The sequence below is a fragment of the Anabrus simplex genome, chromosome 5 (genome assembly GCF_040414725.1).
Source record: "Anabrus simplex isolate iqAnaSimp1 chromosome 5, ASM4041472v1, whole genome shotgun sequence".
In the NCBI taxonomy this organism is placed as follows: domain Eukaryota; kingdom Metazoa; phylum Arthropoda; class Insecta; order Orthoptera; family Tettigoniidae; genus Anabrus; species Anabrus simplex.
Genome location: NC_090269.1, coordinates 48,654,952 through 48,679,640, shown reverse-complemented (window position 1 = coordinate 48,679,640; position 24,689 = coordinate 48,654,952). Strand labels below are relative to the sequence as shown.

Below are 24,689 nucleotides of genomic sequence, written 5' to 3'. Positions count from 1 at the left end.
TAGAATTAGTTAAACAGCATAGGGGAGATGCCGTCACCTTGACGAACGCCCGTATAATACCAAGACCAGAGATGAAACCAGATACGGCGTACAGATATTATACAATACAGCATCAAAGGCAGGCCTACAGATATCGTACGAAAACACCCAGTCCATGGACAAGCTACATCAACCCAGAAAAAAAAAAAACAACTCCGCTAGAGATGGAAACGGCACAGTTTCACAGGTGTCCTTCAAATACCTTAGAGAAATCATACTACCATCGAGACTAGACAGTAGGGCCAGCATAGAAAGAGCCACTAAAGTCCATAAGGCGTACAGACTAACGTGGAATTACTACAACAAGAGAATCATATCGCGTAATACAAAATTACGAAATTACAAGACAGCTGTTTTGCCGGAAGCTTGATACGCCTCAGAAACCATATCCTTTGGAGGTCACACTAAAATTAAAGAAATTGAAAAGCAAGAAAGGAAAATTCTCCGGAAAATTTATGATCCCATGAGAGAAAATGGAATGTGTATTAACAGAAGAACAGCGGACCTCTATTCATTAACTGACAGCTTCACTGATGTCGTACGCAAGAGACGCCTGAAATTTCACGGCCATATCTCACCAACATATTATTTAGTCATCAACTTACAGCAGATCAAAATAAACTGTCTAGAAGAAACTAAGGCGAACTTCCAAGACATGAATATCACGGTCGACATCATAGAAGATCATGGAGCCTTTAGTACAGCAGTAGTCAAGCACAAATTCGTGGAGAAACCTAAAAGAAAACTGGTAGGAAGTGGTCCACAGAACGCAAAATGCAACAGAGTGCATTCATGAAGAGATTTTGGGAGGACAAGAAGGCAAAAACCATCAGGCCAACGAACAAGTTCAAACGCGCTCTTTGAATAGGCATAACAAAAAGGAAGAAGAGAATAATAATAATATTAATAATAATGGCGTTCGCCTCCAAATGTTGTAGGTTACAATACAAGTACAGGTGATTTTCATATTTTATGGGTGTTTAAATATCAGGATTCGTCTCTTTGGGTGAATGGTCAGCGTCGAGGGCTTCGGTTTAAATAGTCCATGGTTCGATTCCCGGAGGATTCTAACCCTGCCGGCTGAGTGGCTTAGACGGTGGAGGCCCTGCCCTCCTGGCGCCAACTTAACAAGTTCGACCCTGGCTTAGTCCGGTGGTATTTGAAAGTGCTCAAATATGTCAGCCTCTTGTCGGTATATTTTCTGTCACGTAAAACCATTATTATTATTATTATTATTATTATTATTATTATTATTATTATTATTATTATTATTATTATTATTATTATTATCATATATACTTACTTCCTCTTCTTGGATTAGGCTAATAGCCTGTTCCGACCTCAGATTTCATTCCATCTCTTCATAGGACGACCAATATCTCTTCTTCCTGTAGGATGGTATTCCAGGCCAAGTTTTGGGATTCTGTTGTTATCCATCCTCAGAACGTGGCTTTTCCCATTTATCCTGTTTTGGAATATTCTTTCATTCACTGAGAAGATATTTAATTGTTGTCTTATCTCTTCATTTTGTATCTTATCTTTTAGGGAGTATCCTTTCACTGATCTTAGGAATCTCATTTCAGATGATTGTATTTTATTCCTATCATCATCATCATCATCATCATCATCATCATCATCATAATCTAAACCAGGGTATCTCAAACGCCCAAAATCTCACGCGTGCAAATTGAGGCGCAGAGTTCCTGTGCACAGTGCATCAGTCCCATTCGGCTCGGCTCGGCTCGGACCAGCGTTTCGTCTCTGGGCTACTCGGCTAAGCTCGGCTCAACTCGGCTCGGATTTGGAGCGCTACGGAGCAAGTGAGGAAGAGGGAGACAGGCGGAGAGAGAGAGACAGGCGTGGGGAAAGAGAGAGAGAGAAAGCGCTATTGCTCCAAATCGAGGAGTGGGGATCTGCACTCTGGTCAACCAAGCGAAGTCGTCTCTTGCACCGTGCACAGTGCATGCACCTGCACTCTGAGAGGCCTTGATCTAAACAATGCAATTTAACTTGTAGCAACTGTTGTAAAGTTTTACTAATTTTGTGATGATTTTTATGATAACAAAAATCCGTGGCGTAACAGTCAATTAAGAACCTTGGCCTGCCAAGGTGACTGCTGCCAAGCCCTGGGTTGGAGTGGCTCATAGTCTGTGTGACGTTATCCTGAGCGGTATTACTTGGTTTCCGTTACCGGGTCCACTGCTTCTCATAACAGTTCCCTGTTCCATCCCTCAATTGAGAATTAAAATTCCTGGACTGACTTCCGAGCACGCTACCTCTACATCACGGGACTGGTTAATAATAATAATAATAATAATAATAATAATAATAATAATAATAATAATAATAATAATAATAATAATAATAATAATAATAATAATAACTGTGAAATGGGACTTCGAGAAATCTTGGTAAGCGGCTTGCAGGAGCTGAATTCATCAATCAGTTACAGATGCCTTAGAAATGATTAATTTTGTGTTCGCTGCGTATGTGACCCCAGGCGTAGTATGTAGTGTGAGGGTTAATTTTTAATTCATCTGACTCGGGGACTGGTTATTTGTGTCAACACACTCATCATACACGCACAACATACCACACTATCGACCACCACAGTAATACGCAATACTGAATATGCCCCTCTGGATAGGGTTGGCTTCAGGAAGAGCACCTGGCATCTCCAAAATTCTAGCTTAAAAAATGGGCTGCGAGGTCTATGCGAGTATGATACAGGTTGACCCAAAAGTTCGTTAACATTTGACGAGGCAATACTTCACGGAATATTGGAAGTAGAGGTAATAATTCACACACTTGATTGGCATGATATGAGATTTTATTGACACCAAAATCAAGTACACAAAATGACCAACAGATAGAGCTGGACAGCAATATGTTAGGTACAAATGGCCACACATGCTTGACATGACATGGGGTTTTATTAACACCAACAACGAGTGCACAAACAGGCCAATAGATGGCGTTGGACAGCAACACGCCAATGATGTCCAATGCGACCCGTGGATGGTATGAAAGGAACTGTCGTGAGAGAGGCCGTCAGATGCGCCTGCAATCGCGGCATGTTAACTTTACCAGAAAAGGCACTGTTAGTGAAGCTTTACTGCACTTCATTTTGGTGTCAATAAAACCCCATGGCATGCCAATCATGTGTGTCAATTATTATCTCTCTACCTCTAATATTCCGTTAAGTATTGCCTCGTCAAATGTTTACGGACTTTTGGGTCACGCTGTATATAAAATGAGTTTCAAACTGTCAGTTTTGAAGAAGAAACTGATATCCACATAACTGGGGCAGTGAAGGTATGATTTCGGTTCGCCGGGAAGCACGTGGGTTTTCTTCCACATCTGTAAATCTAGAAAGGAGATTCTAGCAACGTACATCATGAGTGAGTTTTTTTTAAATTATTATTATTATTATTATTATTTTTTACAAGTTGCTTTACGTCGCACCGACACAGATAGGTCTCATGGTGACGATAGGATAGGCAAGGTCTAGGAGTAGGAGGGAATCGGCCGTGGCCTTAATTAAGGTACAGCCCCAGCATTTGCATAGTGTGAAAATGGGAAACCACGGATATCCATCTTGATGGCTGCCGACAGTGGGGTTCGAACCCACTATTTCCCGGATGCAAGCTCACAGCTGCGCACCCCTAACCGCCCGGGAGTGAGTATCAGATTAGTTCCTTGCGGCAAGTGTGGCGTAGTGTACACATTACCGTTCTATCTCAGTTAGTGCTGGTGTTATGATTAATTAAAATCTTTACCCTGAACTCATCCATCGGGCATCATGGCTTGTGAATTGCTTTGAAGATATTGCACCTTGGTTCTGATTATTCACAAGCTTACGAAATATAGTTCCTACAAGTGGGGCGGCCAAAAATCGATTTCCAAACTCCCTACACTGTTTTTACATTGTATCCATGCTTGTAAGGTTAAAACAGGTTTTTAAAGTTGACACTTTCAGAGGATCCCCAGAATCCTGAGGCTGTTTACATATGGTGTATGTGGGTTTGCAAGATCAAAAAAGATTTGTGAGGCTGATACTTTCACAGGACCCCAAAATCCTGAGGATGTTATCACTTTATGCCTGTGTTTATAAGATTAACACAAACTTGTGAACCGAGCTCGATAGCTGCAGTCGCTTAAGTGCGGCCAGTATCCAGTAATCGGGAGATAGTGGGTTCGAGCCCCACTGTCAGCAGGCCTGGAGATGGTTTTCCGTGGTTTCCCATTTTCACACCACGCAAATGCCGGGGCTGTACCTTATTAAGGCCACGGCCGCTTCCTTCCAGTTCCTAGGTCTTTCCTATCCCATCGTCGCCGTAAGACATATCTGTGTCGGTGCGACGTAAAGCAAAAAAAAAAAAAAAAAAAAAAGAAAAGAAAAAAAGCAAACTTGTGAAGTTGACAGTTTTAGAGAATCATCAAACTAATTACGCTGTTTGCACATTGTGTCTTTCTTTGTAGATTAACATGGACTTGTGAAGCTGACATTTTCAGAGAATCCTCAAAATCCTTACGCTATTTAGACATTGTGTCTGTGTTTGTAAGATCAACACAAATATGTGGAGCTGATACTTCCAGAGGAGCCCAACATTCTGAGGCTCCTATCATGTTATGCCTATGTTTATAAGATTAACACAAGCTTGTGAAGTTGACACTTCAGAGAATCCCCCAAATCCCTACGCTGTTCCCACACTGTGTCTGTCTGTGTTTGTAAGATTAACATAGAGTTCTAAAGCTGACAGTTTCAGAGAATCCACAAAATTCTTAGGCTATTTATATTGTGTCTGTGTTTGTAAGATTAACACAGATTTATAAAACTGATACTTTCAACGAATTTTCAGAAGTAAGATGAACACAGATTTGTGAAACTGACACTTCTTAATAATAAAAAAGTGAGCGGTTGTTCTGACTTTTTTATTATGAAAAGTTACATTAATGCGAGGACAAATGTAACTTTTCATAATAAACAAGTCAGAACAACCGCTCACAAAAATTCCCCACTCTACAGGCTATGCAATGTCTACAACAGTGCAGTTCAGAAAAATAATTCTTTAGACTTCTGTGTACCTCTAGGCCTGTTTTTACAACAATTCACCATCTCCGTGAAAACTCTGTAATGCTGACCCAAAAATTGTATTATAAACATTCTACATTAAGCCCTATCCCACAAATGTAATTATAAGTGTTAGAACTAAGAACTAAAAGCAAATAATAGTTTAAATATGAAATTACGATTTTTTATTTATTTTTTATATTTTTTCCTCTTTCATGTAAAGATTAAATTAGATAAGATGTTAAATACTGTTCCTTATTCATTGTAAATATAATATTAGAATAGTTTAGATATTAAGATATTAGACTGATTGAAACAAAAAAAAGTGTAAACATTTGCCACTGTAATTGGGATTAGAAATCCTGTCGTGCGCAGTAAATAAATAAATAAATAAATAGATATATAAATAAATAAATAAATAAATAAATAAATAAATAAATAAATAAATAAATAAATAAATAAATAAATAAATAAATAAATAAATAAATAAATAAATAAATAAATAAATAAATAAATAAATAAATAAATAAATAAATAAATATTTCACAAACTCCTAGACTGTTTGTGTATCATATCTGTGTGCGCAAAGTTAACACAGAACACTTTCAAACGATCCTCAAAATACTGAGACATTTTAGCACTTTGTGTTTATCAAATACACTCACCGACTTGTGAGGCTCGCTGCCTTCCAAACTGAGCGCGTCTCTCGTCTCGTTGTTCTCTCTGGCGACAGCGGCCACCGCCTCGACAGGAAGCTCCAGTTGCCGTAAGAAGCTTCCACCGCCACTGCCGCCATCAACAGCTTCCACGGGACTTACGTAGAGCGAGTAGAGCTCGGTGGATGCACCGCCTCCACTGCCCGAGCCGTCCAAAGATAGCTCTTGGGACAACACCCTCTGCTACAAACAGAAATAACATACAGTCTTAGAATATTATTATTTTGAGGATAGATTCCTTAAAATAACCTGTCACCCTATCACAGTTAATAATAATAATAATAATAATAATAATAATAATAATAATAATAATAATAATATAAATAATAAGACTATGGAATTAAAGGTAGATTATTAAAATCAATCAAAGGCATTTATGTTGACAATTGGGCTTCAGTGAGAATTGATGGTAGAATGAGTTCTTGGTTCAGGGTACTTACAGGGGTTAGACAAGGCTGTAATCTTTCACCTTTGCTGTTTGTAGTTTACATGGATCATATGCTGAAAGGTATAAAATGGCAGGGAGGGATTCAGTTAGGTGGAAATGTAGTAAATAGTTTGGCCTATGCTGACGACTTGGTCTTAATGGCAGACTGTGCCGAAAGCCTGCAGTCTAACATCTTAGAACTTGAAAATAGGTGCAATGAGTATGGTATGAAAATTAGCCTCTCGAAGACTAAATTGATGTCAGTAGGTAAGAAATTCAACAGAATTGAATGTCAGATTGGTGATACAAAGCTAGAACAGGTCGATAATTTCAAGTATTTGGGTTGTGTTTTTTCCCAGGATGGTAATATAGTAAGCGAGATTGAATCTAGGTGTAGTAAAGCTAATGCAGTGAGCTCGCAGTTGCGATCAGCAGTATTCTGTAAGAAGGAAGTCAGCTCCCAGACGAAACTATCTTTACATCGGTCTGTTTTCAGACCAACTTTGCTTTACGGGAGCGAAAGCTGGGTGGACTCAGGATATCTTATTCATAAGTTAGAAGTAACAGACATGAAAGTAGCAAGAATGATTGCTGGTACAAACAGGTGGGAACAATGGCAGGAGGGTACTTGGAATGAGGAGATAACGGCTAATTTAGGAATGAACTCGATGGATGAAGCTGTACGCATAAACCGGCTTCGGTGGTGGGGTCATGTGAGGCGAATGGAGGAGGATAGGTTACCTAGGAGAATAATGGACTCTGTTATGGAGGGTAAGAGAAGTAGAGGGAGACCAAGACGACGATGGTTAGACTCTGTTTCTAACGATTTAAAGATAAGAGGTATAGAACTAAATGAAGCCACAACACTAGTTGCAAATCGAGGATTGTGGCGACGTTTAGTTAATTCTCAGAGACTTGCAGACTGAACGCTGAAAGGCATAACAGTCTATAATGATAATGTATGTATGTATGTATAATAATAATATCCCGGATCGCAGCCCACTTAAGAAGGAACTTCAAGACCACAAGGGTTTCCAAGAAAAGCCGGAGCTGGAAACGTGAAGGCATAGACAGAAACAAGAAAAGAAACTGGCAACGAATGGCGGGAGTAATGGGCAAATATTGAAGCCTAGGGAAGGAGAAGTTGAAATGACGTGGAGCTACCAACCCTGACTGACCTACACCCACCAGATAAGAAATATGACTTATATTCAATTACTCCAGAACAACAAAACATCTGGCGAGGACTCTTATAACAGTCGAACTCTGGTAAAAAAAAAAAAAAAAAATACATGTGACAAGGTGATCGATAGACTGAGATAATCTGCGAGATTTGGGAAACAGAAAAACTTCCGAATTGCTAGACTTCAGCCGTAATATATCCTTTTCATACGAAAAGAAACCACTTTTCTCTTCGCGAAAATCAAGTGATCATAAATATATCTCACGGTCATGGCCATCCATCACCGGCTGCTAATTTCAGATAACCACCAGTCATAAGACATAATCTGCACGGTTGTTCGGGTTACACTTGTCACGCGCATTTCCGTAATGCAAATTTTCAGATGATCCACAACAATAAGACATATATGTCAACATTGGTTTTGTTTTTGTTTTTATTACAAGTCTTTCCCGGTTTCACTAAAAGATGGCGCCAGCGAACAGTACGCAGCGTATGAATTTGACACATACGTCAGTTTGTCTGCCTGACATTAACCTACCAACATACACAAGTTGAGTCCGCCAAACACTAGCGTCTGTGTTGTATCGTTCAGTGATCATGTCGACGTTTGTACCTGAAAAAGAACATTTGCGGTACGCATTGTTTTTCCTTATTTAATCAAAGGAAAAAAGGCTGTGGAAAGTCATTGTTTGCTGGTAGGAACATAATGGTGAACACGGACCATCGATTAGAAGATGTAACACAATTTAAATGTGGTGATTTGAATGTGAAAGACAGTGCGCGCTCTGGTAGCGGTATGGTACATTATGAACTCTTGAAGCCCGGCGAAACCGTTAATGCACAACGCTATCGCCAACAAATGATTAATTTAAATCATGCATTGATCAAAAGACGACCGGAATGGGCCAGAAGACATGGCAAAGGGATCTTGTTACACAACAATGCGCCGTCTCACACAGCAAAACCAGTGAAAGACACCTTGAAATCGCCTGGATGGGACATCCTCCCGCACCCGCCGTACTCTCCCGACCTGGCACCATCTATCATCTCTTCGCATCAATGGGGGACGCGCTCGCAGAGCAGCAATTCAACAATTTCGAGGATTTTATAAATGCCTCGACGAATGGTTTGCCGCAAAAGACAATCAATCAATCAATCAATCAATCAATCAATCAATCAATCAATCAATCAATCAATCAATCAATGATCTGCATTTAGGACAGTCGCCCAGGTGGCAGATTCCCTATCTGTTGTTTTCCTAGCCTTTTCTTCGTCTCCATGGCTAAATGGTTAGCGTGCTGGCGTTTGGTCACTGGGGTCCCGGATTCGATTCCGGGCAGGTTCGGGAATATTAACCATCATTGGTTAATTTCACTGGCACGGGGGCTGGGTGTATGTGTTGTCTTCATCATCATCATCATCATCACGACGCGCAGGTCGCCTACTGGAGTCAAATCAAAAGACCTGTACCTGGCGAGGCGAACATGTCCTCGGACACTCCCGGCACTAAAAGCCATACGCCATTTTTTTTTTGTTAAATGATTTCAAGGAAATTGGAAATTTATTGAACATCTCCCTTGGTAAGTTATTCCAATCCCTAACTTCTCTTCCTATAAACGAATATTTGCCCCAGTGTGTCCGCTTGAATTCCAAATTTATCTTCATATTGTGATCTTTCCTACTTTTAAATACGCCAACCTAGCTCTGGGTGATTGAAGTTTTCAACCTCAACATTTTGTAAATCTTGTCTTGGCGTTAATTGTTTCTCCGTTACTCACACCTTGTCGTATAGGATTAACTTCTGTATCAACGGGCCATAAGCCCACTTAGGGTTTTAGTAATTTCTATAAGGAGTGGAGGTGTTTCGCCCCCTTGCCATTTGTTTATGGCCGATTATGTACAGCGCTTTTCTTTTTAATTTAAGGCCAAGTAGTATGGGCCTTTATGCCCCTGTTTATTCTGTAACTGTTTCTGAGTTCCCTTTGGGACAGTGCTTAAAGCTATTGTTATTGTGGAACAATTGATGAACACTTTAAAGTTGGATCACCCGATGAGTTGGCTAGTTTAATTGCAGTGCATTTCATGAAACTGAGTGTCTCTGCAAGATTAGACCAGGGTATTTTGGAGCTCAGACTTCTGTGTAATGTAACTAATAGGAGCAAAGTTGCTCTTGTAAAATATTGCATTTTTCTGGAGCAATTATGCTCTTCTGTATGTAAAATTAACTACCTTGTAATTATCGCAAGTTTTGTACCTGATGTTCGGACTTCTAAGTCCCCTATATTGTTAGAAATGGCCAGCTCATTAATATTAAAAAAGAAGTATAAATGTGTACGGTTATCTTCTCATAATGAACTCTAATAGATTAGTCAAACAAATCCTTAACTTCTTCCGTAACCACAAAACAAAACCCGAACTGGTTTAAAGAAAATGAAAAAGACCTAGTAGAATTAAAAATGACAGAAAGTTCGCTATTCGATAGAACAGCTAAAGTATTAACTAAAGACGAAAATATAAGGTTCCAAAACAAATCTCTCTCCCAATTTTAGAAAAGGAAAGAAATAAAATTTCCAAATTTGTTATGTCAGGTCCTGCTCTAGTTAATTCCTTGTCCAGCCATTCAACCTACGCGTTTTTTATTCCTCTGTGAGCCATGGAAACTCTGTAACAACAACAACAACAACAAGATTAATAATAATAACAACAACAAATTGCTGGGCTGAGTGGCTCAGACGGTTGAGACGCTGGACTTTTGACTTTTGACTCCTGGTTCGATCCTGACTCAGCCCGGTGCTGTTTGAAGGTGCTCAAATACGTCAGCCTCGTGATGGTAGATTTACTCCCACGTAAAACAACTCTTGCGGGACGTCTTCGAAAACCGTAAAAGTAGTTAGTGGGACGTAAAGAAAGTAACATTATTATTATTATTATTATTATTATTATTATTATTATTATTATTATTATTATTATTAATCGTCATACGGAAAATTCTCCGGAAAATCTATGGTGTCACGAGAGAAAATAGAATGTGGATTAAGAGGAGAACAGCGGACTTCTCCTCATTAACTGACAGGTTCACTGATGCCGTATGCAAGAGAGGCCTACAATTCCATAGCTCACTGAAAGATTATTTAAAGTACTCAACTCAAAGAAGGTCAAAATAAACTAACTAGAAGACACTAAGGCGGACTTCCAAGAAGTGAATATCACGGACGACATCACAGAAGATCGTGGAGCCTTTAGTACAACAGTAGCCAAGCAGAAATTCGTGGAGACACCTAAAAAGAAAACTGGCAGGAAGTGGTCCACAGAACGCAAGATGCAACATAGCGCATTCATGAAGAGATTTTGGGAGGATAAGAAGGCGAAAACCATCAGGCCAAGGAACAAGTTCAAACGCGCTCTTTGAATGGGGATAACGAAGAAAGAAAGAAAGAAAGAAAGAAAGAAAGAAAGAAAGAAAGAAAGAAAGAAAGAAAGATAATATCTAACAATTTTACGTGACACAAAAGTGACAAAATTTTGCTCCGGAAAGCATTATTCCTCGCATCAGTAAATCGTCTCACACTTAAGAATTCACAATAACCTACTGATTTCGCCGAGATTCAAACATTCAAACTTGAGCATTGAAGTCGAGTGTTTTGACGAACAGATCCCGAGCTCCTATTGCACCTTTTATTCTTGTGGGAGGAGGCCATGTAAGATTTGTGCTGGACAAAGCGGAGGCGGGACAGGTTTTTCTCCGGGTACTCCGGTTTTTCCTGACATCTTTCATTCCAGCAACACTCTCCATTCTCATTTCATAGCATCTATCAGTCATTAAAAAAATCACTTTGGTAGTGGCGACCCCATCGTACTAATAGCCTATATGATTCATTCATTACATCCCTGACCCGGTCAATGACTGGAAAACAGGTTGTAGGTTTTCATTTCATTTTCATTCTTGTGGGAGGAGGAAGCTTTGCGTAGAGCTACCGTATTTGTACAACGAGGACTGCTTTGTCAAGAACCTTCACAAAGTATCGCCTTCTTTGCTACTGTGTCCAGGTGATTTGTTCAAATGACTCATCTTATCTGGAGAACAGTTTTTCTTTCAAGATCTCCCTGAACGTCACGCAAGGAGCTTTGACCCTTCACTGCACATTCAATTAATTGTTTGTTGTAGTGGTCTTCTCTGGATTCCACTAGACGTAAAAAAATGTGGTCAGTGCGAGGTGAGTGAAGTGTCACTACGAAAAAGAATCTAAGGTAATTAACATAATGTTTTCTGCCCACCTTGGTGGTCAACAATAATTCAAAGTCATTTTTAATCTTTCAGACCCACCTTAACTAATAATAATAATAATAATAATAATAATAATAATAATAATAATAATAATAATAATAATAATAATAATAATAATAATAATAATAATAATAATAATAAATTACAGAAATCATACAGGATCACTTGGAACAGGTATAATAAAAAATTAATATTTCGGAATGCAAAACTTAGACACTATAATACAGTGATCAAACCTGAAGCGTTATATGCCTCAGAAACCTTAATCATTTGTGGCGGATCTTCAACCAAAGATATTGAGAAACAAGAAAGTAATTTTTACGAAACTTTTTTGGCCCAATTTGTATAGATGGAATATGGGGGAAAAATCATCTCAGGAGATATATTGTCATTCTGAAAAAAATTCTCACACTTTTCGAAAAAGACGATTGAAATTTTATGGACACATTAGCAGAATGAACACTAACAGGCTAACTAAAAGAATTCTCAACCTGGCCCTTTCGTCTAAAACCAATAACAGCTCGCTTCGTGAAACTGACACAGATCTCCAGGAAATCAACATCTCAGAAGACATTGTACAGGACAGATGTAAATTCAGAACCAAAATCGACAATCACCACTTTGACGACGAACTCAACACCAGAGCTACTATAACTTGGACAGAAGAACGAAGGAAGAAGCTCAGCGAGAGGATGAAGAGATTTTGGGAGGAAAAGAAGGCCAACACATCAGCTAAGCAAGTTCAACCGTGCTCCTGAGTAGGGCATAACGATGTAAACAATAATAATAATAATAAGAATGGACAAACTGAATAAATTAGAAGTAATGATGAAATGTACCGGAACATAGAAAAGATAACGGAAACAATACGGAAGAGCCGATTGATATTTTTTGGATACACATGCAGAATGGATGACAACAGGTTAACCAAACAGATCTTCAAATATCTTTTGAACAAGACGTCAACAACAACCTGGATTAATGAAGTTAATGAATTTGGAAAGAAACACATAAGGGAAGAAGCAACACAGAGAGATTTTTAGAAAAAAAAAAGTGTTAAAAATGAAAGGATTCAAAGGTCGGGAAGGAAATAAAACAGGCTCAAAAAGGTCTGAGGAGAAGAAAAGGAGGCACAGTGAACAGATGAAAGAGTATTGGAAGAAGAAGAAGGAACAACAAAGAATGAAGCATTGAAATTGTCACATCGTCCCTGGAAGACCCTAACGGAGAAATAATAATAATAATAATAATAATAATAATAATAATAATAATAATAATAATAATAATAATAATAATAATAATAATAATAATAATAATATGGGATTAGTTGGAATGCTGTGGAATGCAAAACAATGGAACCCAGGGAAAATATTGCACTGGCCTTCCAACTAACAAAAGATACATACAACAAGAAATCCCTTTCATGGGAGTCCAGAATTAAACATTGTAATACAGTGATTAGACCAGAAGCACTATACACTGCAGAAACACTAAACATGAATTTCAAAGGCCAGGTGGTGAAACTCGAGCTAAAAGAAAGGAACATTTTAAGAAAGATCGTAGGACCAACATTTCAGGATAATAAGATGATATACATCAAGAAAGAAAAACTCTACAAGAAAATTGAAAAGCTCTCAGCTACTCTGCGAAAAAAGAAGTATAAATGTGTACAGTTATCTTCTCATAATGAACTCTAATAGATTAGTCAAACAAATCTTTAACTTCTTCCGTAACCACAAAACAAAACCCGAACTGGTTTAAAGAAAATGAAAAAGACCTAGTAGAATTAAAAATGACAGAAAGTTCGCTATTCGACAGAACAGCTAAAGTATTAACTATAGACGAAAATATAAGGTACCAAAACAAATCTACATTAAAAGCCAATATCTCGGAAGACGAGAGAAAGATCAGAAAGAATGAATAAATACTGGGCTCTAAGACAAGAACAACACACAGATTGATTCAACGTACCCCAAAGAGGGCGAAACGAAATAATAATAATAATAATAATAATAATAAATAGTTGAGACGGTGGATACTGTAGTTGCGCAGGCAAATATACTCATCGGCATGATATGGTAGCGAAAATTGTCCACCAATAGCTGGGAATCAAGTCGGGATTTATGGATGAGAAAATACCATATTATGAGTACAGGCCATCTGATGTGCTCGAAAAGGAAAGGTTGAAGCTTTAACTTATTCAGAGCAACCAACACAAAGCGAAGGCCAAATACTATGCGACAATATCCATTTGTATCCTCATTATTGATTTTTATTTTCAGTCAACGGTGTCGAATTAAAAAAGTGTAGAATTTGTATTTTAGGCATTTATATCAAGAATGTTTTAGTGCAAAGTCGAAGTTATATTTTACTTCATGGCCGAGAAATTCGAGAAAAGAGGAAATTTCGAATATGCCCTTGTTCAACCCTTTCCATCCCTCGTAAGTCGAAATTGTTGTAAAAATGCAGAATTTGTATTATAGGTATTATAGTCAACTGACTGACTCATATACGCCCAACCGACACCATTAAAGCTAGAGACATACACTTTTAAGGATATGTTTGTGTAAGTGTGGAAGAAAAGGTTTTGCAAAATTTTGATTTTAAATCAAATGGGTGTATATTAATTTTTTATTTTCTCGGGCGCGAAAAAAATACAACTTCGTTATTACACTAAAACATTCATAACATAAATTCCTAAAAAAAAATTTGTGCATTTTTTGAATTTCGATTTACTGGGTCCAAAGAGCTGAATAAGGGTACGTTCGAAATTGATCTATTATTCGATTTTCTCGGCCACGAAATAAAATATAACTTCAACTTTGAACTAAAATATTCTTGATATAAATGCCTATAATTCAAATTCTGCCTTTTTATAACAATTTTGAATTACGAGGGACGGAAAGCGTTGAACAAGGTTGTATTCGAAATTTCCTCTTTCCTCGATTTTCTCGGCCATGAAGTAAAATATAACTTCGACTTTGCACTAAAACATTGTTGATATAAATGCCTAAAATACAAATTCTACATTTTTTAATTCGACGTAAAAGTAGTCTATCAGGTTGAACAACGGTATATTCTAAATGTAATTTGTATTACATAATTCTGACAGAAAAGTATATGTCTTATGAGGGAACACGTTTGTTTAAATCTTGGTGCTCCTCTCTGGTTAGGAGGGACTTAGCATATGTACCATTTCTGTTCTGGAGAGAATTGCGAATAAAAATTGACCGTGGGATGGAATCATGTCACCCAGAAATAAATCGTTTATCATAAAAAACCGTCGACGCGGCCGAAAATTGAATCTGGGATTCCGAGGACCGAAGGGAAAGATATTGAGCACTCAGCTACTGACCTTCATGAATCTGTAATACAAGCAGAGTATTCAACCCTGTACTGCACATGCGATGAGATCGATCGATCAATCAATCAATCAATCAATCAATCAATCAATCAATCAATCAATCAATCAATCAATCAATCAATCAATCAATCAATCAATCAATCAATCAATCAATCAATCAATCAATCAATCAATCAATTTAGGATTGTCACTCAGGTGGCAGATTCCCTATCAATTGTTTATCTCGTCTTTTCTTAAATGACTTCAAAGAACTTGGAATTTTAACGACTATTTCACTTGATAAATTATTCCAATCCGTAATTCCTCTTGCTATAAATGAATATTTGCTCGAATTTGTCGTCTTGAACTCCAACTTTATCTCCATATCTTTCCTATCTTCAGAAGCTCAACTCAATCTTATTCGTCCACTAATGTCATTCCACGACATCTCTCCACTGACTGCTCGTCAGCATCACGTCTTCTTACTCCCATGTCTTCCCAGCGCAAAGTTTGAAACATTTTCGTTGCACTACTCTTTTTTCGGGAATCACCCAGAACAAATAGGGCTGCTTTTCTTTGGATCCTCTTCAGTTCTCGTATCGAGTAATCCGTGGGTCCCAAACTTTGGAAACGTACTCTAATTGGGGTTTTATATGCCCTCTCCTTTTCACCATTACTACAACCCCAGCAACCATATGCAGAGGTCTGTGCCGGGCTGAGTGGCTCAGACGATTAAGGCGTTGGCCTTCTGATCCCAACTTGGCAGGTTCGACCATGGCTCAGGCCGGTGGTATTTCAAGGTGCTCAAATACGTCAGCCTCGTGTCAGTAGATTTACCGGCACGTTAAAGATCTCCTTCGGGACTAAATTCCGGCAACTCGGCGTCTCGGAAAATCGTAAAAGTAGTTCGTGAGACGTAAAACCAATAACATTATTATTATTATTATTATTATTATTATTATTATTATTATTATTATTATTATTATTATTATTTGACGAGCAGACAGCCAGATGGCGTCAAATCGAAATGTCTGCAAACGGTAGCTGAGGCCATACGATTATTATTATTATTATTATTATTATTATTATTATTATTATTATTATTATTATTATTATTATTATTATTAGTAGTAGTAGTAGTAGTAGTAGTAGTAGTAGTAGTAGTATGTCCGACTCGTTGGCTGAATGGTCAGCGTACTGGCCTTCGGTTCAGAGGGTCCCGGGTTCGATTCCCGGCCGGGTCGGGGATTTTAACCTTCATTGGTTAATTACAATGGCCCGGGGGCTGGGTATTTGTGCTGTCCCCAACATCCCTGCAACTCACACACCACACATAACACTATCCTCCACCACAATAACACGCAGTCACCTACACATGGCAGATGCCACCCACCCTCATCGGAGGGTCTTCCTTACAAGGGCTGCACCCGGCTAGAAATAGCCACACGAAATTATATTATTATTATTATTATTATTATTGTAGAGGTCTGTACCCATCGAGCTTGATAGCTGCAGGCACTTAATTGCGGCCAGTATCCAATATACGGGAATAATGGGTTTGAACCCCACTGTCGGCAGCCCTAAAGATGGTTTTCCGTGGTTTCCCATTTTCACACCAGGCAAATGCTGGGGCTGTGCCTTAAATAAGGGCAACCGGACGAGTTGGCCGTGCGGTTAGGAGCGCGCAGCTGTGAGCTCGCATCCGGGAGATAGTGGGTTCGAACCCCACTGTCGGCAGCCCTGAAGATGGTTTTCCGTGGTTTCCCATTTTCACACTAGGGAAATGCTGGGTCGTACCTTAACTATGGCCATGGCCGCTTCATTCTCATTCCTAGGTCTTTCCTCTCTCATCGTCACCATAAGACCTATCTGTGTCGGTGCGACGTAAAACAACTTGTAAAAAAAAAGAGATCTGTTACCTTTATTTATAACCCCTTTAATTGAATATCTTCCCTTATATTAATACCTAGATACTTACAGTGATCCCCGTGGGGTAGCCCACTTTCACCCCATCAGCACAGTAATTAAAACTAACAGAACGTTTTCTCTTGGTAAACCTTACAACCTCACTTTTCATCACATTCACCATCATACCATTTCCATTTCAGATTCACAAAATCGGTAAGTCGGTTCCTTTGTGAAGGCTGTGGGTGATTTATTCCCAAGACTAGCCTGCAATAACAACGAACATAAGCATAAGAATACACTAGACTTGAACTAATTATTGCTTTGATGGAACATTGTTTTGAATAACTCACATTTGAATCAAAATGACCTTAAGGAGAAGAGAGGTTGTGACCTTTAAGGAGTAAGTAGAGACATCGGAAGGAAGTTCCCTCCTCTTAACGACCTCACTCATTTCCTGGTGGACCAAGGGCAGGCCTACTTTCCAGTCCAGGGTTCCTCCGCCTTGGCTTACCGCTTGGCGCACCTGGTGTTCCATCTGAGTTTGTAATAAAATGTTCCAAGTGAGGTACATTGCTCCTTTATGATGCGGAATGCAAATAAGAAACTAGAGACGCGAACTCTACTTGCAACACGTAAACGCTGTTTAATGTGCGACTGAAATAGTAAAGTGTATTCAAGAACCGCTACAGGAACATAATGATACGCTTCGTCGTTCCTTGTGCAGCATCTTGGACGCAGGATTGTGTCGAACTCTATTGTTTTCATTCCTAGGTACTAGAAGCGCTAAGAGAAAAACGTTCGATATGCAGGTAACTTAGTTTTCATGATTATTGTTCCCTCTTTGGGAAGGAGAGGTAGTCGGATTTTTGAAAGGGGGAAAAGTCAATTCTGCACTCTATGTCAGTGGTATTCAAACTTTTTGGTTGGCGTACCCCCAAAATCTAGTAGTTTTACCTTCGTATCCCTGAAGTACGAATATATTTCGATTGTACCAGAAATAACAAATGATTGTTGCTAGATGCTAAATAACTATCATCATCATCATCATCATCATCCGCAGTCTATCCCACTTGCTCAGGATCCTTTCACGTACTGAGGCATGAAATAGTTGTGGCCGGGGATTTTAGGTCGCATGCCCTTCCTGATAACACGGGATTTTCCACTGAAAATCCCACCCCAGCAACGCCAGGAATCAAACCACGGTCACTGGGATGACAGGCAAGCAGCTAATCCATTACACCACCCTGTTCCCCAATAATAATGCAGTGTACATCGTCACTGGGCAAAGGAAAGCTTGTAACTCCTTCAGTGTGAAGTTTACTGAAAAAGCCCAATATTGAGCGGTCAGCAATAGCTGGAGAACTGTTCCTGGCATTTTCAGTGATTCGACCAATTATTCTCAGGCATCGCGACAAGCTTTCGCAAGACACATGTAGAAACGTAGTTTTCTCGTGAGTGGAATTACGAGGTTTTGATTGTCTAACAACATATGTATGTATGTTGGGTATTCAGCACGAAGGCTGGTTTGATCCTCGACATCTCCACCAAGAGCTGTCATTGATAGTCTAGGTGTTACTGAAGAGTAAATCTAAGGAAATGAGGAGTGAGGTAGTTTCCCGCTGTTTTCCTCACAGGACCAGAAGTTGCTATTACATATCTGTCTGCCAAACTCATTGAAATGCATGCACTAATCGTCGCAATGAGCGATATTTTCACATCGTTCAAAACAGGACTGGCTGCATAAGGAATGGCATTACACATACCTCGGCCACTTTCGTGTTGTCAATGCCAAGGAGGAGACTGAAACAGCTGAATGAAAGTAACAAATTATTCTAGCCCACACCGGAAGAAGAAATAGTGCACTGTAAACCCTAAATCTCGTCAGCAAAGGCATAGCAACATATGTGTACGAGTATAATTAATACAGCAATTACAGTTGTCTGCCAAATTATTTTACTCAGAAAGATAAGATATTTTCTTAAGTTTTTGTAATATATGCTGGTAGTATATACGGACTAGTGAAAAATTACACTGCCTCTATTGTGTTAATATTTTACGTGGTTTTCAATTAATTTCCTGTACAAAAACGATTTGTTAATCACTAATTTTCTTCACACTGAACTAACTAAGGTAATAGTACTTTCTGAAGTCAGACTTAGTTGCAGCCACTTGAAACGCATTTTCTTGTCAGCTCCTGGGATTCTACAAGCCTCATTTATTCTTTCTATGAGATATTCCAGTTGGCAATATGTCCTTCCGGCCTAATTTCTTCCCTCTGTGTAATACAAATGTTTTCTATTGGGTTGAAGTCAAGAGAATTTGATGGCCAGTCCTAGACATTAATTTTCTGATCCTACTTTTTGCCTCATGTTACGGTGCAGTAATGTGGCTGTATAATCTTCTTCTGAGATAGAAGTTAGTTGCTTAAAACTAGCTCCTGCTGACCCCTCTCCATTGTTCCTTGAACAACATACAGATGTCTTAAAAGAATGCAGCACTTATCAGTGAGTATAATAATTTGGCAGACCACTGTACTATCGTATTAGCCGAGCTGAGGCACTGGTCTTATGACCCCAACTTGGCAGGTTCAATCCTGGCTCAGTCCGGTGGTATTTGAAGGTGCTCAAATACGTCAGCCTCGTGTCGGTAGATTTACTGGCACGTAAAAAGAACTCCTGAGGGACTAAATTTCGGCACATCGCATCTCGGAAAACCGTAAAAGTAGTTAGTGGGACGTAAAGCAAATAGCATTATTATTATTATTATTATTATTATTATTATTATTATTATTATTATTATTATTATCATATTATATATTCTGCTACTGAAAAAGTTGAAGTGAATGAGCGAATTTCGAAATACAAAATGTAAAATGAGAAATGCAGCATAAGTAAGAATTTTTACATAGACTAGATAGGCATGGGAGGTACAAGCTGACACATATTTTAGAATGAATAGCTCCGAAAGGGGACTCAGTGCAGTGGTAGGCAAAAACACTAAATCAAAGGAAGATTTTACTGAAAATGAGCAGGCTAGACTCTGTTCTGAACCGCTCACTGAAAATAGAAGCTACGATAACTTTGCGTACCCTTTAGGGCGACCCCGTGTACCACACTTAGAATACCACTGCTCTATGTCGTTCAATGTGGGCATGTAAATCTCTAGTGACAAATTTGGTGTTTACACGACAAAATGAATTTATTTTTTGCTATTTGTTTTACGTCGCACCGACACAGATATGTCTTATGGCGACGATGGGATGGGAAAGGCCTAGGAAGTGGAAGGAAGCGGCCGTGGCCTTAATTAAGGTACAGCCCCGGCATTTGCCTTGTGTGAAAATGGGAAACCACGGAAAACCATCTTAAGGGCTGCCGACAGTGGGGCTCGAACCCACGATCTCCTTATTACTGGATACTGGCCGCACTTAAAAATGAATTTAACCTCAGCCATCGAGCGTCCAGTAGATATCTGTTTTTCTGCCATCTGGTAGAGGAACAAACAAATAAAATGAAACCAAACCAAACACCAACAACCCTAAAGGACCGTGACCTACCAAGCAACCGCTGCTCAGCTTGAAAGTCAAGACCCATGGTGTTTGTTAGCCACAAAATGCTTCTCGATATTGAATCCTGGAAGTGTTAAACGTCCTTCAGAAATGTTTATTTCTCCAATTTTTCGGAGATTTGGTACCAAATATAATGTAGTGATATTGTAAATGGAGATATCATCGCATTTAGTAGTCTTTGTGTTCGCGCCTTCATCTCTGCTCTCCCTTCCTTTCACACAGATCAAAAAAATACGACTTTAAAAACCAAGTGTCAGGTACAAAAAGTACAGCCTGATGTTAAAGCCTTTGAAACTTTGTAAAGGTGATCTTCATAGCAGCTCTTCATCTTTCTTTCTTTCTTCCTTTCTTTCTTAATCTGTTTACCCGCCACGGTTGGGTTTTTCCTCGGACTCAGAGAGGTATCCCACCTCTACCGCCTCAAGGGCAGTGTCCCGGAGCCGTGACACTTTGGATAGGGGATACAACTGAGGTTGAGGACCATTACATCATCCAGGCTGCCTCACCTGCTATGCTGAACAGGGGCCTTGCGAAGGGATGGGAAGATTGGAAGGGATAGACAAGGAAGAGGGAGGGAGGCGGCCGTGGCATTAAGTTAGTTACCATCCCAACATTTTCCTGGAGGAGAAGTGGGAAACCATGGAAAATCACTTCGAGGATGGCTGAGGTGGGAATCGAACTCCCTGTATTCAGTTTACCTCCCGAGGCTGAGCTGACCCCGTTCCAACTTTGGCACAACTTTTCAAATTTCATGCCAGAGCCGGGAATCGAACCCGGGCCTCCGAGGGTGGCAGCTAATCACACTAACCACTACACCATAGAGCAGCTCTCTATACAGTAAGATATTGGTTTTTCACACGGCTGTCACTGATATTTCCCGTTTTTTCACTCTGTTGGCAAATTGTATAGAACAAACAAACACGATCCTTTATACTTTCTGGCATGTATAATTTTCCACCCGGACTCAGCGAGGGATCCACCTCTACCGCCTCAAGGGCAATGTCTTGAAGCGTCAGATATTTGGTCGAGTATTAAACTGGGGAGAAGGACCAGTACATCGCCCAGGTGTCCTCACCTTCTGTGCTGAACAGGTGTCTTGCAGAGGATGGGAGGATTGAAATGGATAGGCAAGGAAGTGGGAAAGAAGCGGCTGTGGCCTTAAGTTTAGTACCATCCCGCCATTTGCCTGGAGAAGAACTGGAAAACCACTTCGAGGATAGCTAAGGAGGGAATCGAACTACCTCTACTCATTTGACATCCCGAGACTGAGTGGACCCCCGATCCAGTCCTCGTTCCACTTTTCAAATTTTGTGGCAGAGCCGGGAATCGAACCCGGACCTCTGGGTTTGGCAGCTAATCATACTAACCACTAAACAACACAGACGGATACGATAGCATGATAATATGCATTTAATCCATTTTGAAGTGATGCAACTCTGAGTTACTTGGCTTATTATTGTGAATGTAATCACAGAAGACTAAATGCGGTGAAGCAGTGAACATATTTGGATATGTGTGATAAGTAGAGTCCGGATTATTAGGTACTGATAGGTTAAAATGCAAACTTACTAGCCAGTAACAAGTATACCCTACACTGTACAACGGTTATGCTATACGATTTGCATAGATATCAGGGGTACAGCCTATAGAACTCCTTGAATTTATGCTACTCTTCCTACACTATGGTACAACGGGTTGCATGACACTTCCTACAAACCAAATTACTTTATATTCTAACCTATTACCACCACAAATCCGAGGTATAGTGATAAGTTACTTTATCCCATTGTGTATTACACGTTATGTTTTGCAGAATCATTACCTGTTTCATCATCTTCTTGTGAACTGTCTTTTTTCTTTTACTTTAACGAGATTAAAAACCTCTTTAAACAGCACAATGTCGAATGATCGGTTTGAACGGATTGAACCTTCCGTCAGCTCATCGAGATTTAAAGAAGTCAACCAAGATATTGCGCTAGTTATTGTTTAGAAAGGCCAACCACCGGCTTCCTGTGGTGTTATGACATTACTTTTTTAAGCAATTATTATTTTATTTTTACTAATTAGGCAATGGTTCTCTAATATACTTGTTAAAATGTTCTATAGATTCGTTAATTCTGTCATAAATTAACCTGTAACTATATTAAATAGTCTATACTTACATCCACAATCCTACGTTTAGGAAAAGGCAATAGCATTGTAACAGCAACAATTTTTTTTTAAAAGCTGTGAATGAGTTCAGTAAGACTTTGAACACTTCCGAAGGTCTCGAACGTGGTCAGTGTTCCTCCTTGAAAACAATGCGGCCTATGCAGTAATTACTGACGACTGGCTCTCTAACTGTTCTCCAGCTAGCCGCTAGTTGCTGACTGCTGGAGCGGCAAGCCCTGCGGTTATGGTCATGCTTCAATGTACTAGACCACCACTGGAAGTAGTCCGGCTCCATGGCTAAATGGTTAGCGTCCTTGCCTTTGGTATCAGGGTCCCACGTTCGATTCCCGACCATATAAGAGATTTTAACTTTCATTGGTTAATTCCCATGTCTCCAGCCACACGCCATTATTCATTTATTCATGTCGTATCGGCCAACTTTGGACCACGTCATTTCGGCTGGCTATTTCTGACTTTGATGTCTGCCCATTCATTACTTCTGCATGCGTTCTCGGTGTCGTTCTTTCCTCACTTGCGTCCATGCCTTTCCAGTTTTTAATTTTGGTTTGTCTCGGAAAGCCTGGAACGCTTGAAGTGTTTTCTTAAGTGGGACACGCTCCTGGATGTCATTATGTGTGATTCCCACTTCTTCAAGGTCTCTATCCACCTCAATGAACCAAGACCAATTAGTTTCCTTCTGCTGAAAGAACGTAATGATGCGGCTGGTCAGTCTTGTTGGGTGCATTCGTGTCACATGCCCATAAAATGTAATTATTTTCCGGATGATATCGGTAATCTCTACGTGGGCGTATAGTTCGTCGTTATGCCGTCTTCTGTACTCCCCATTGTCTTTGATGGGACCTAAGTTTTTTCTCAAATTCTTCCTTTCTTTGGCCTCCAGTTTCTTGACTAGGAATTTTTTTGTTCATATCAAGACATCCTGCAGCGAATAAAATCTCTGGACGGATGACAATGCAGTAATGCCCCAGCTTTCCTTCAAAACACATTGGCATTTGTTGTAGATGTCTTTGGTTAAATGATACGCCATTTCAATTTTGTTCATCCGTAATGTAAAGCACACGCCATTATTATTATTATTATTATTATTATTATTATTATTATTATTATTATTATTATTATTATTATTATTATTATTATTATTATTATTATTATTATTATTATTGTGCCTTTGCTGGCGGGACCTAGTGTTTACAGTGCACTATATCTTCTGGTATGGGCTAGAGCAATTTTGTTACTCTCATTGATCTGTCTCAGCTTTATCCTTGGCTTTGACAAAATGAAAGTGACTGAGGTATGAGTGATGGTAGTAATAATGCCATTCCTTCCGCAGCCAGTCCCTGCTATGAATGGTGTGAAAATATTTCTCATAGGGTCAGTTGGTGCATGCATTTCAGTGGGCTTGGAGGGACTGATATGTAATAGCAACTACTGGCTCGGTGAGTAAAGCAACGGGAAACTACCTCACTCCTCATTTCCCTATTACGCCTCTTCAGTGATGCCTAGGCCATCTATGACAGCTGATGGTGGAATTGTTGAGGATCCAACCAGCCTTCGGACCGAGGACTAAACATACATTATTATTATTATTATTATTATTATTATTATTATTATTATTATTATTATTATTATTATTATTATTATTATTATTATTATTATTATACCGGAGGTACACCCGCCCAGTACATTTAAATTAAGCGCCTTGGAAAAGGTCCCCTGTAAAGTAAAGTTTGAAACGATCAGTTCAAGAAGTTTGGACATTGTTCGACAGATGTCGCTACAATCGAATTATGTTGTGCCCTCTGGAGTGAAGATGAACTATTAGGGTTTCAAAAGTTATCAATTCTTCTTTGTATTCTCGCCAACTTAAGATTTTGGCCAATGAAAAATTTTGTAAGTTACATTTACTTTTCCGCCAATCAAACCTTTCTGATACTTATTTGATTATCCAATGAAAATTTGGGGTGTGTCATGGCCTTA

The 24,689-nt window shown here is 39.3% G+C and overlaps 1 protein-coding gene across 1 annotated transcript in view; it reads right to left on the bottom strand.

Annotated features, from left to right (window-relative positions):
• LOC136874347 (uncharacterized) overlaps positions 1-22,986 on the bottom strand; it is a 129,588-nt gene extending 106,602 nt beyond the window's left edge. The window contains exons 1-3 of the mRNA XM_068227762.1: positions 22,867-22,986; positions 17,162-17,239; positions 5,779-6,012 (exon numbers count right to left, since the gene is read on the bottom strand). Of these exons, the coding sequence (XP_068083863.1) occupies positions 5,779-6,012; positions 17,162-17,239; positions 22,867-22,986 (432 nt within the window). The remainder of the gene's footprint in view (positions 1-5,778; positions 6,013-17,161; positions 17,240-22,866) is intronic.
• Between the last annotated feature and the right edge of the window lie 1,703 nt (positions 22,987-24,689).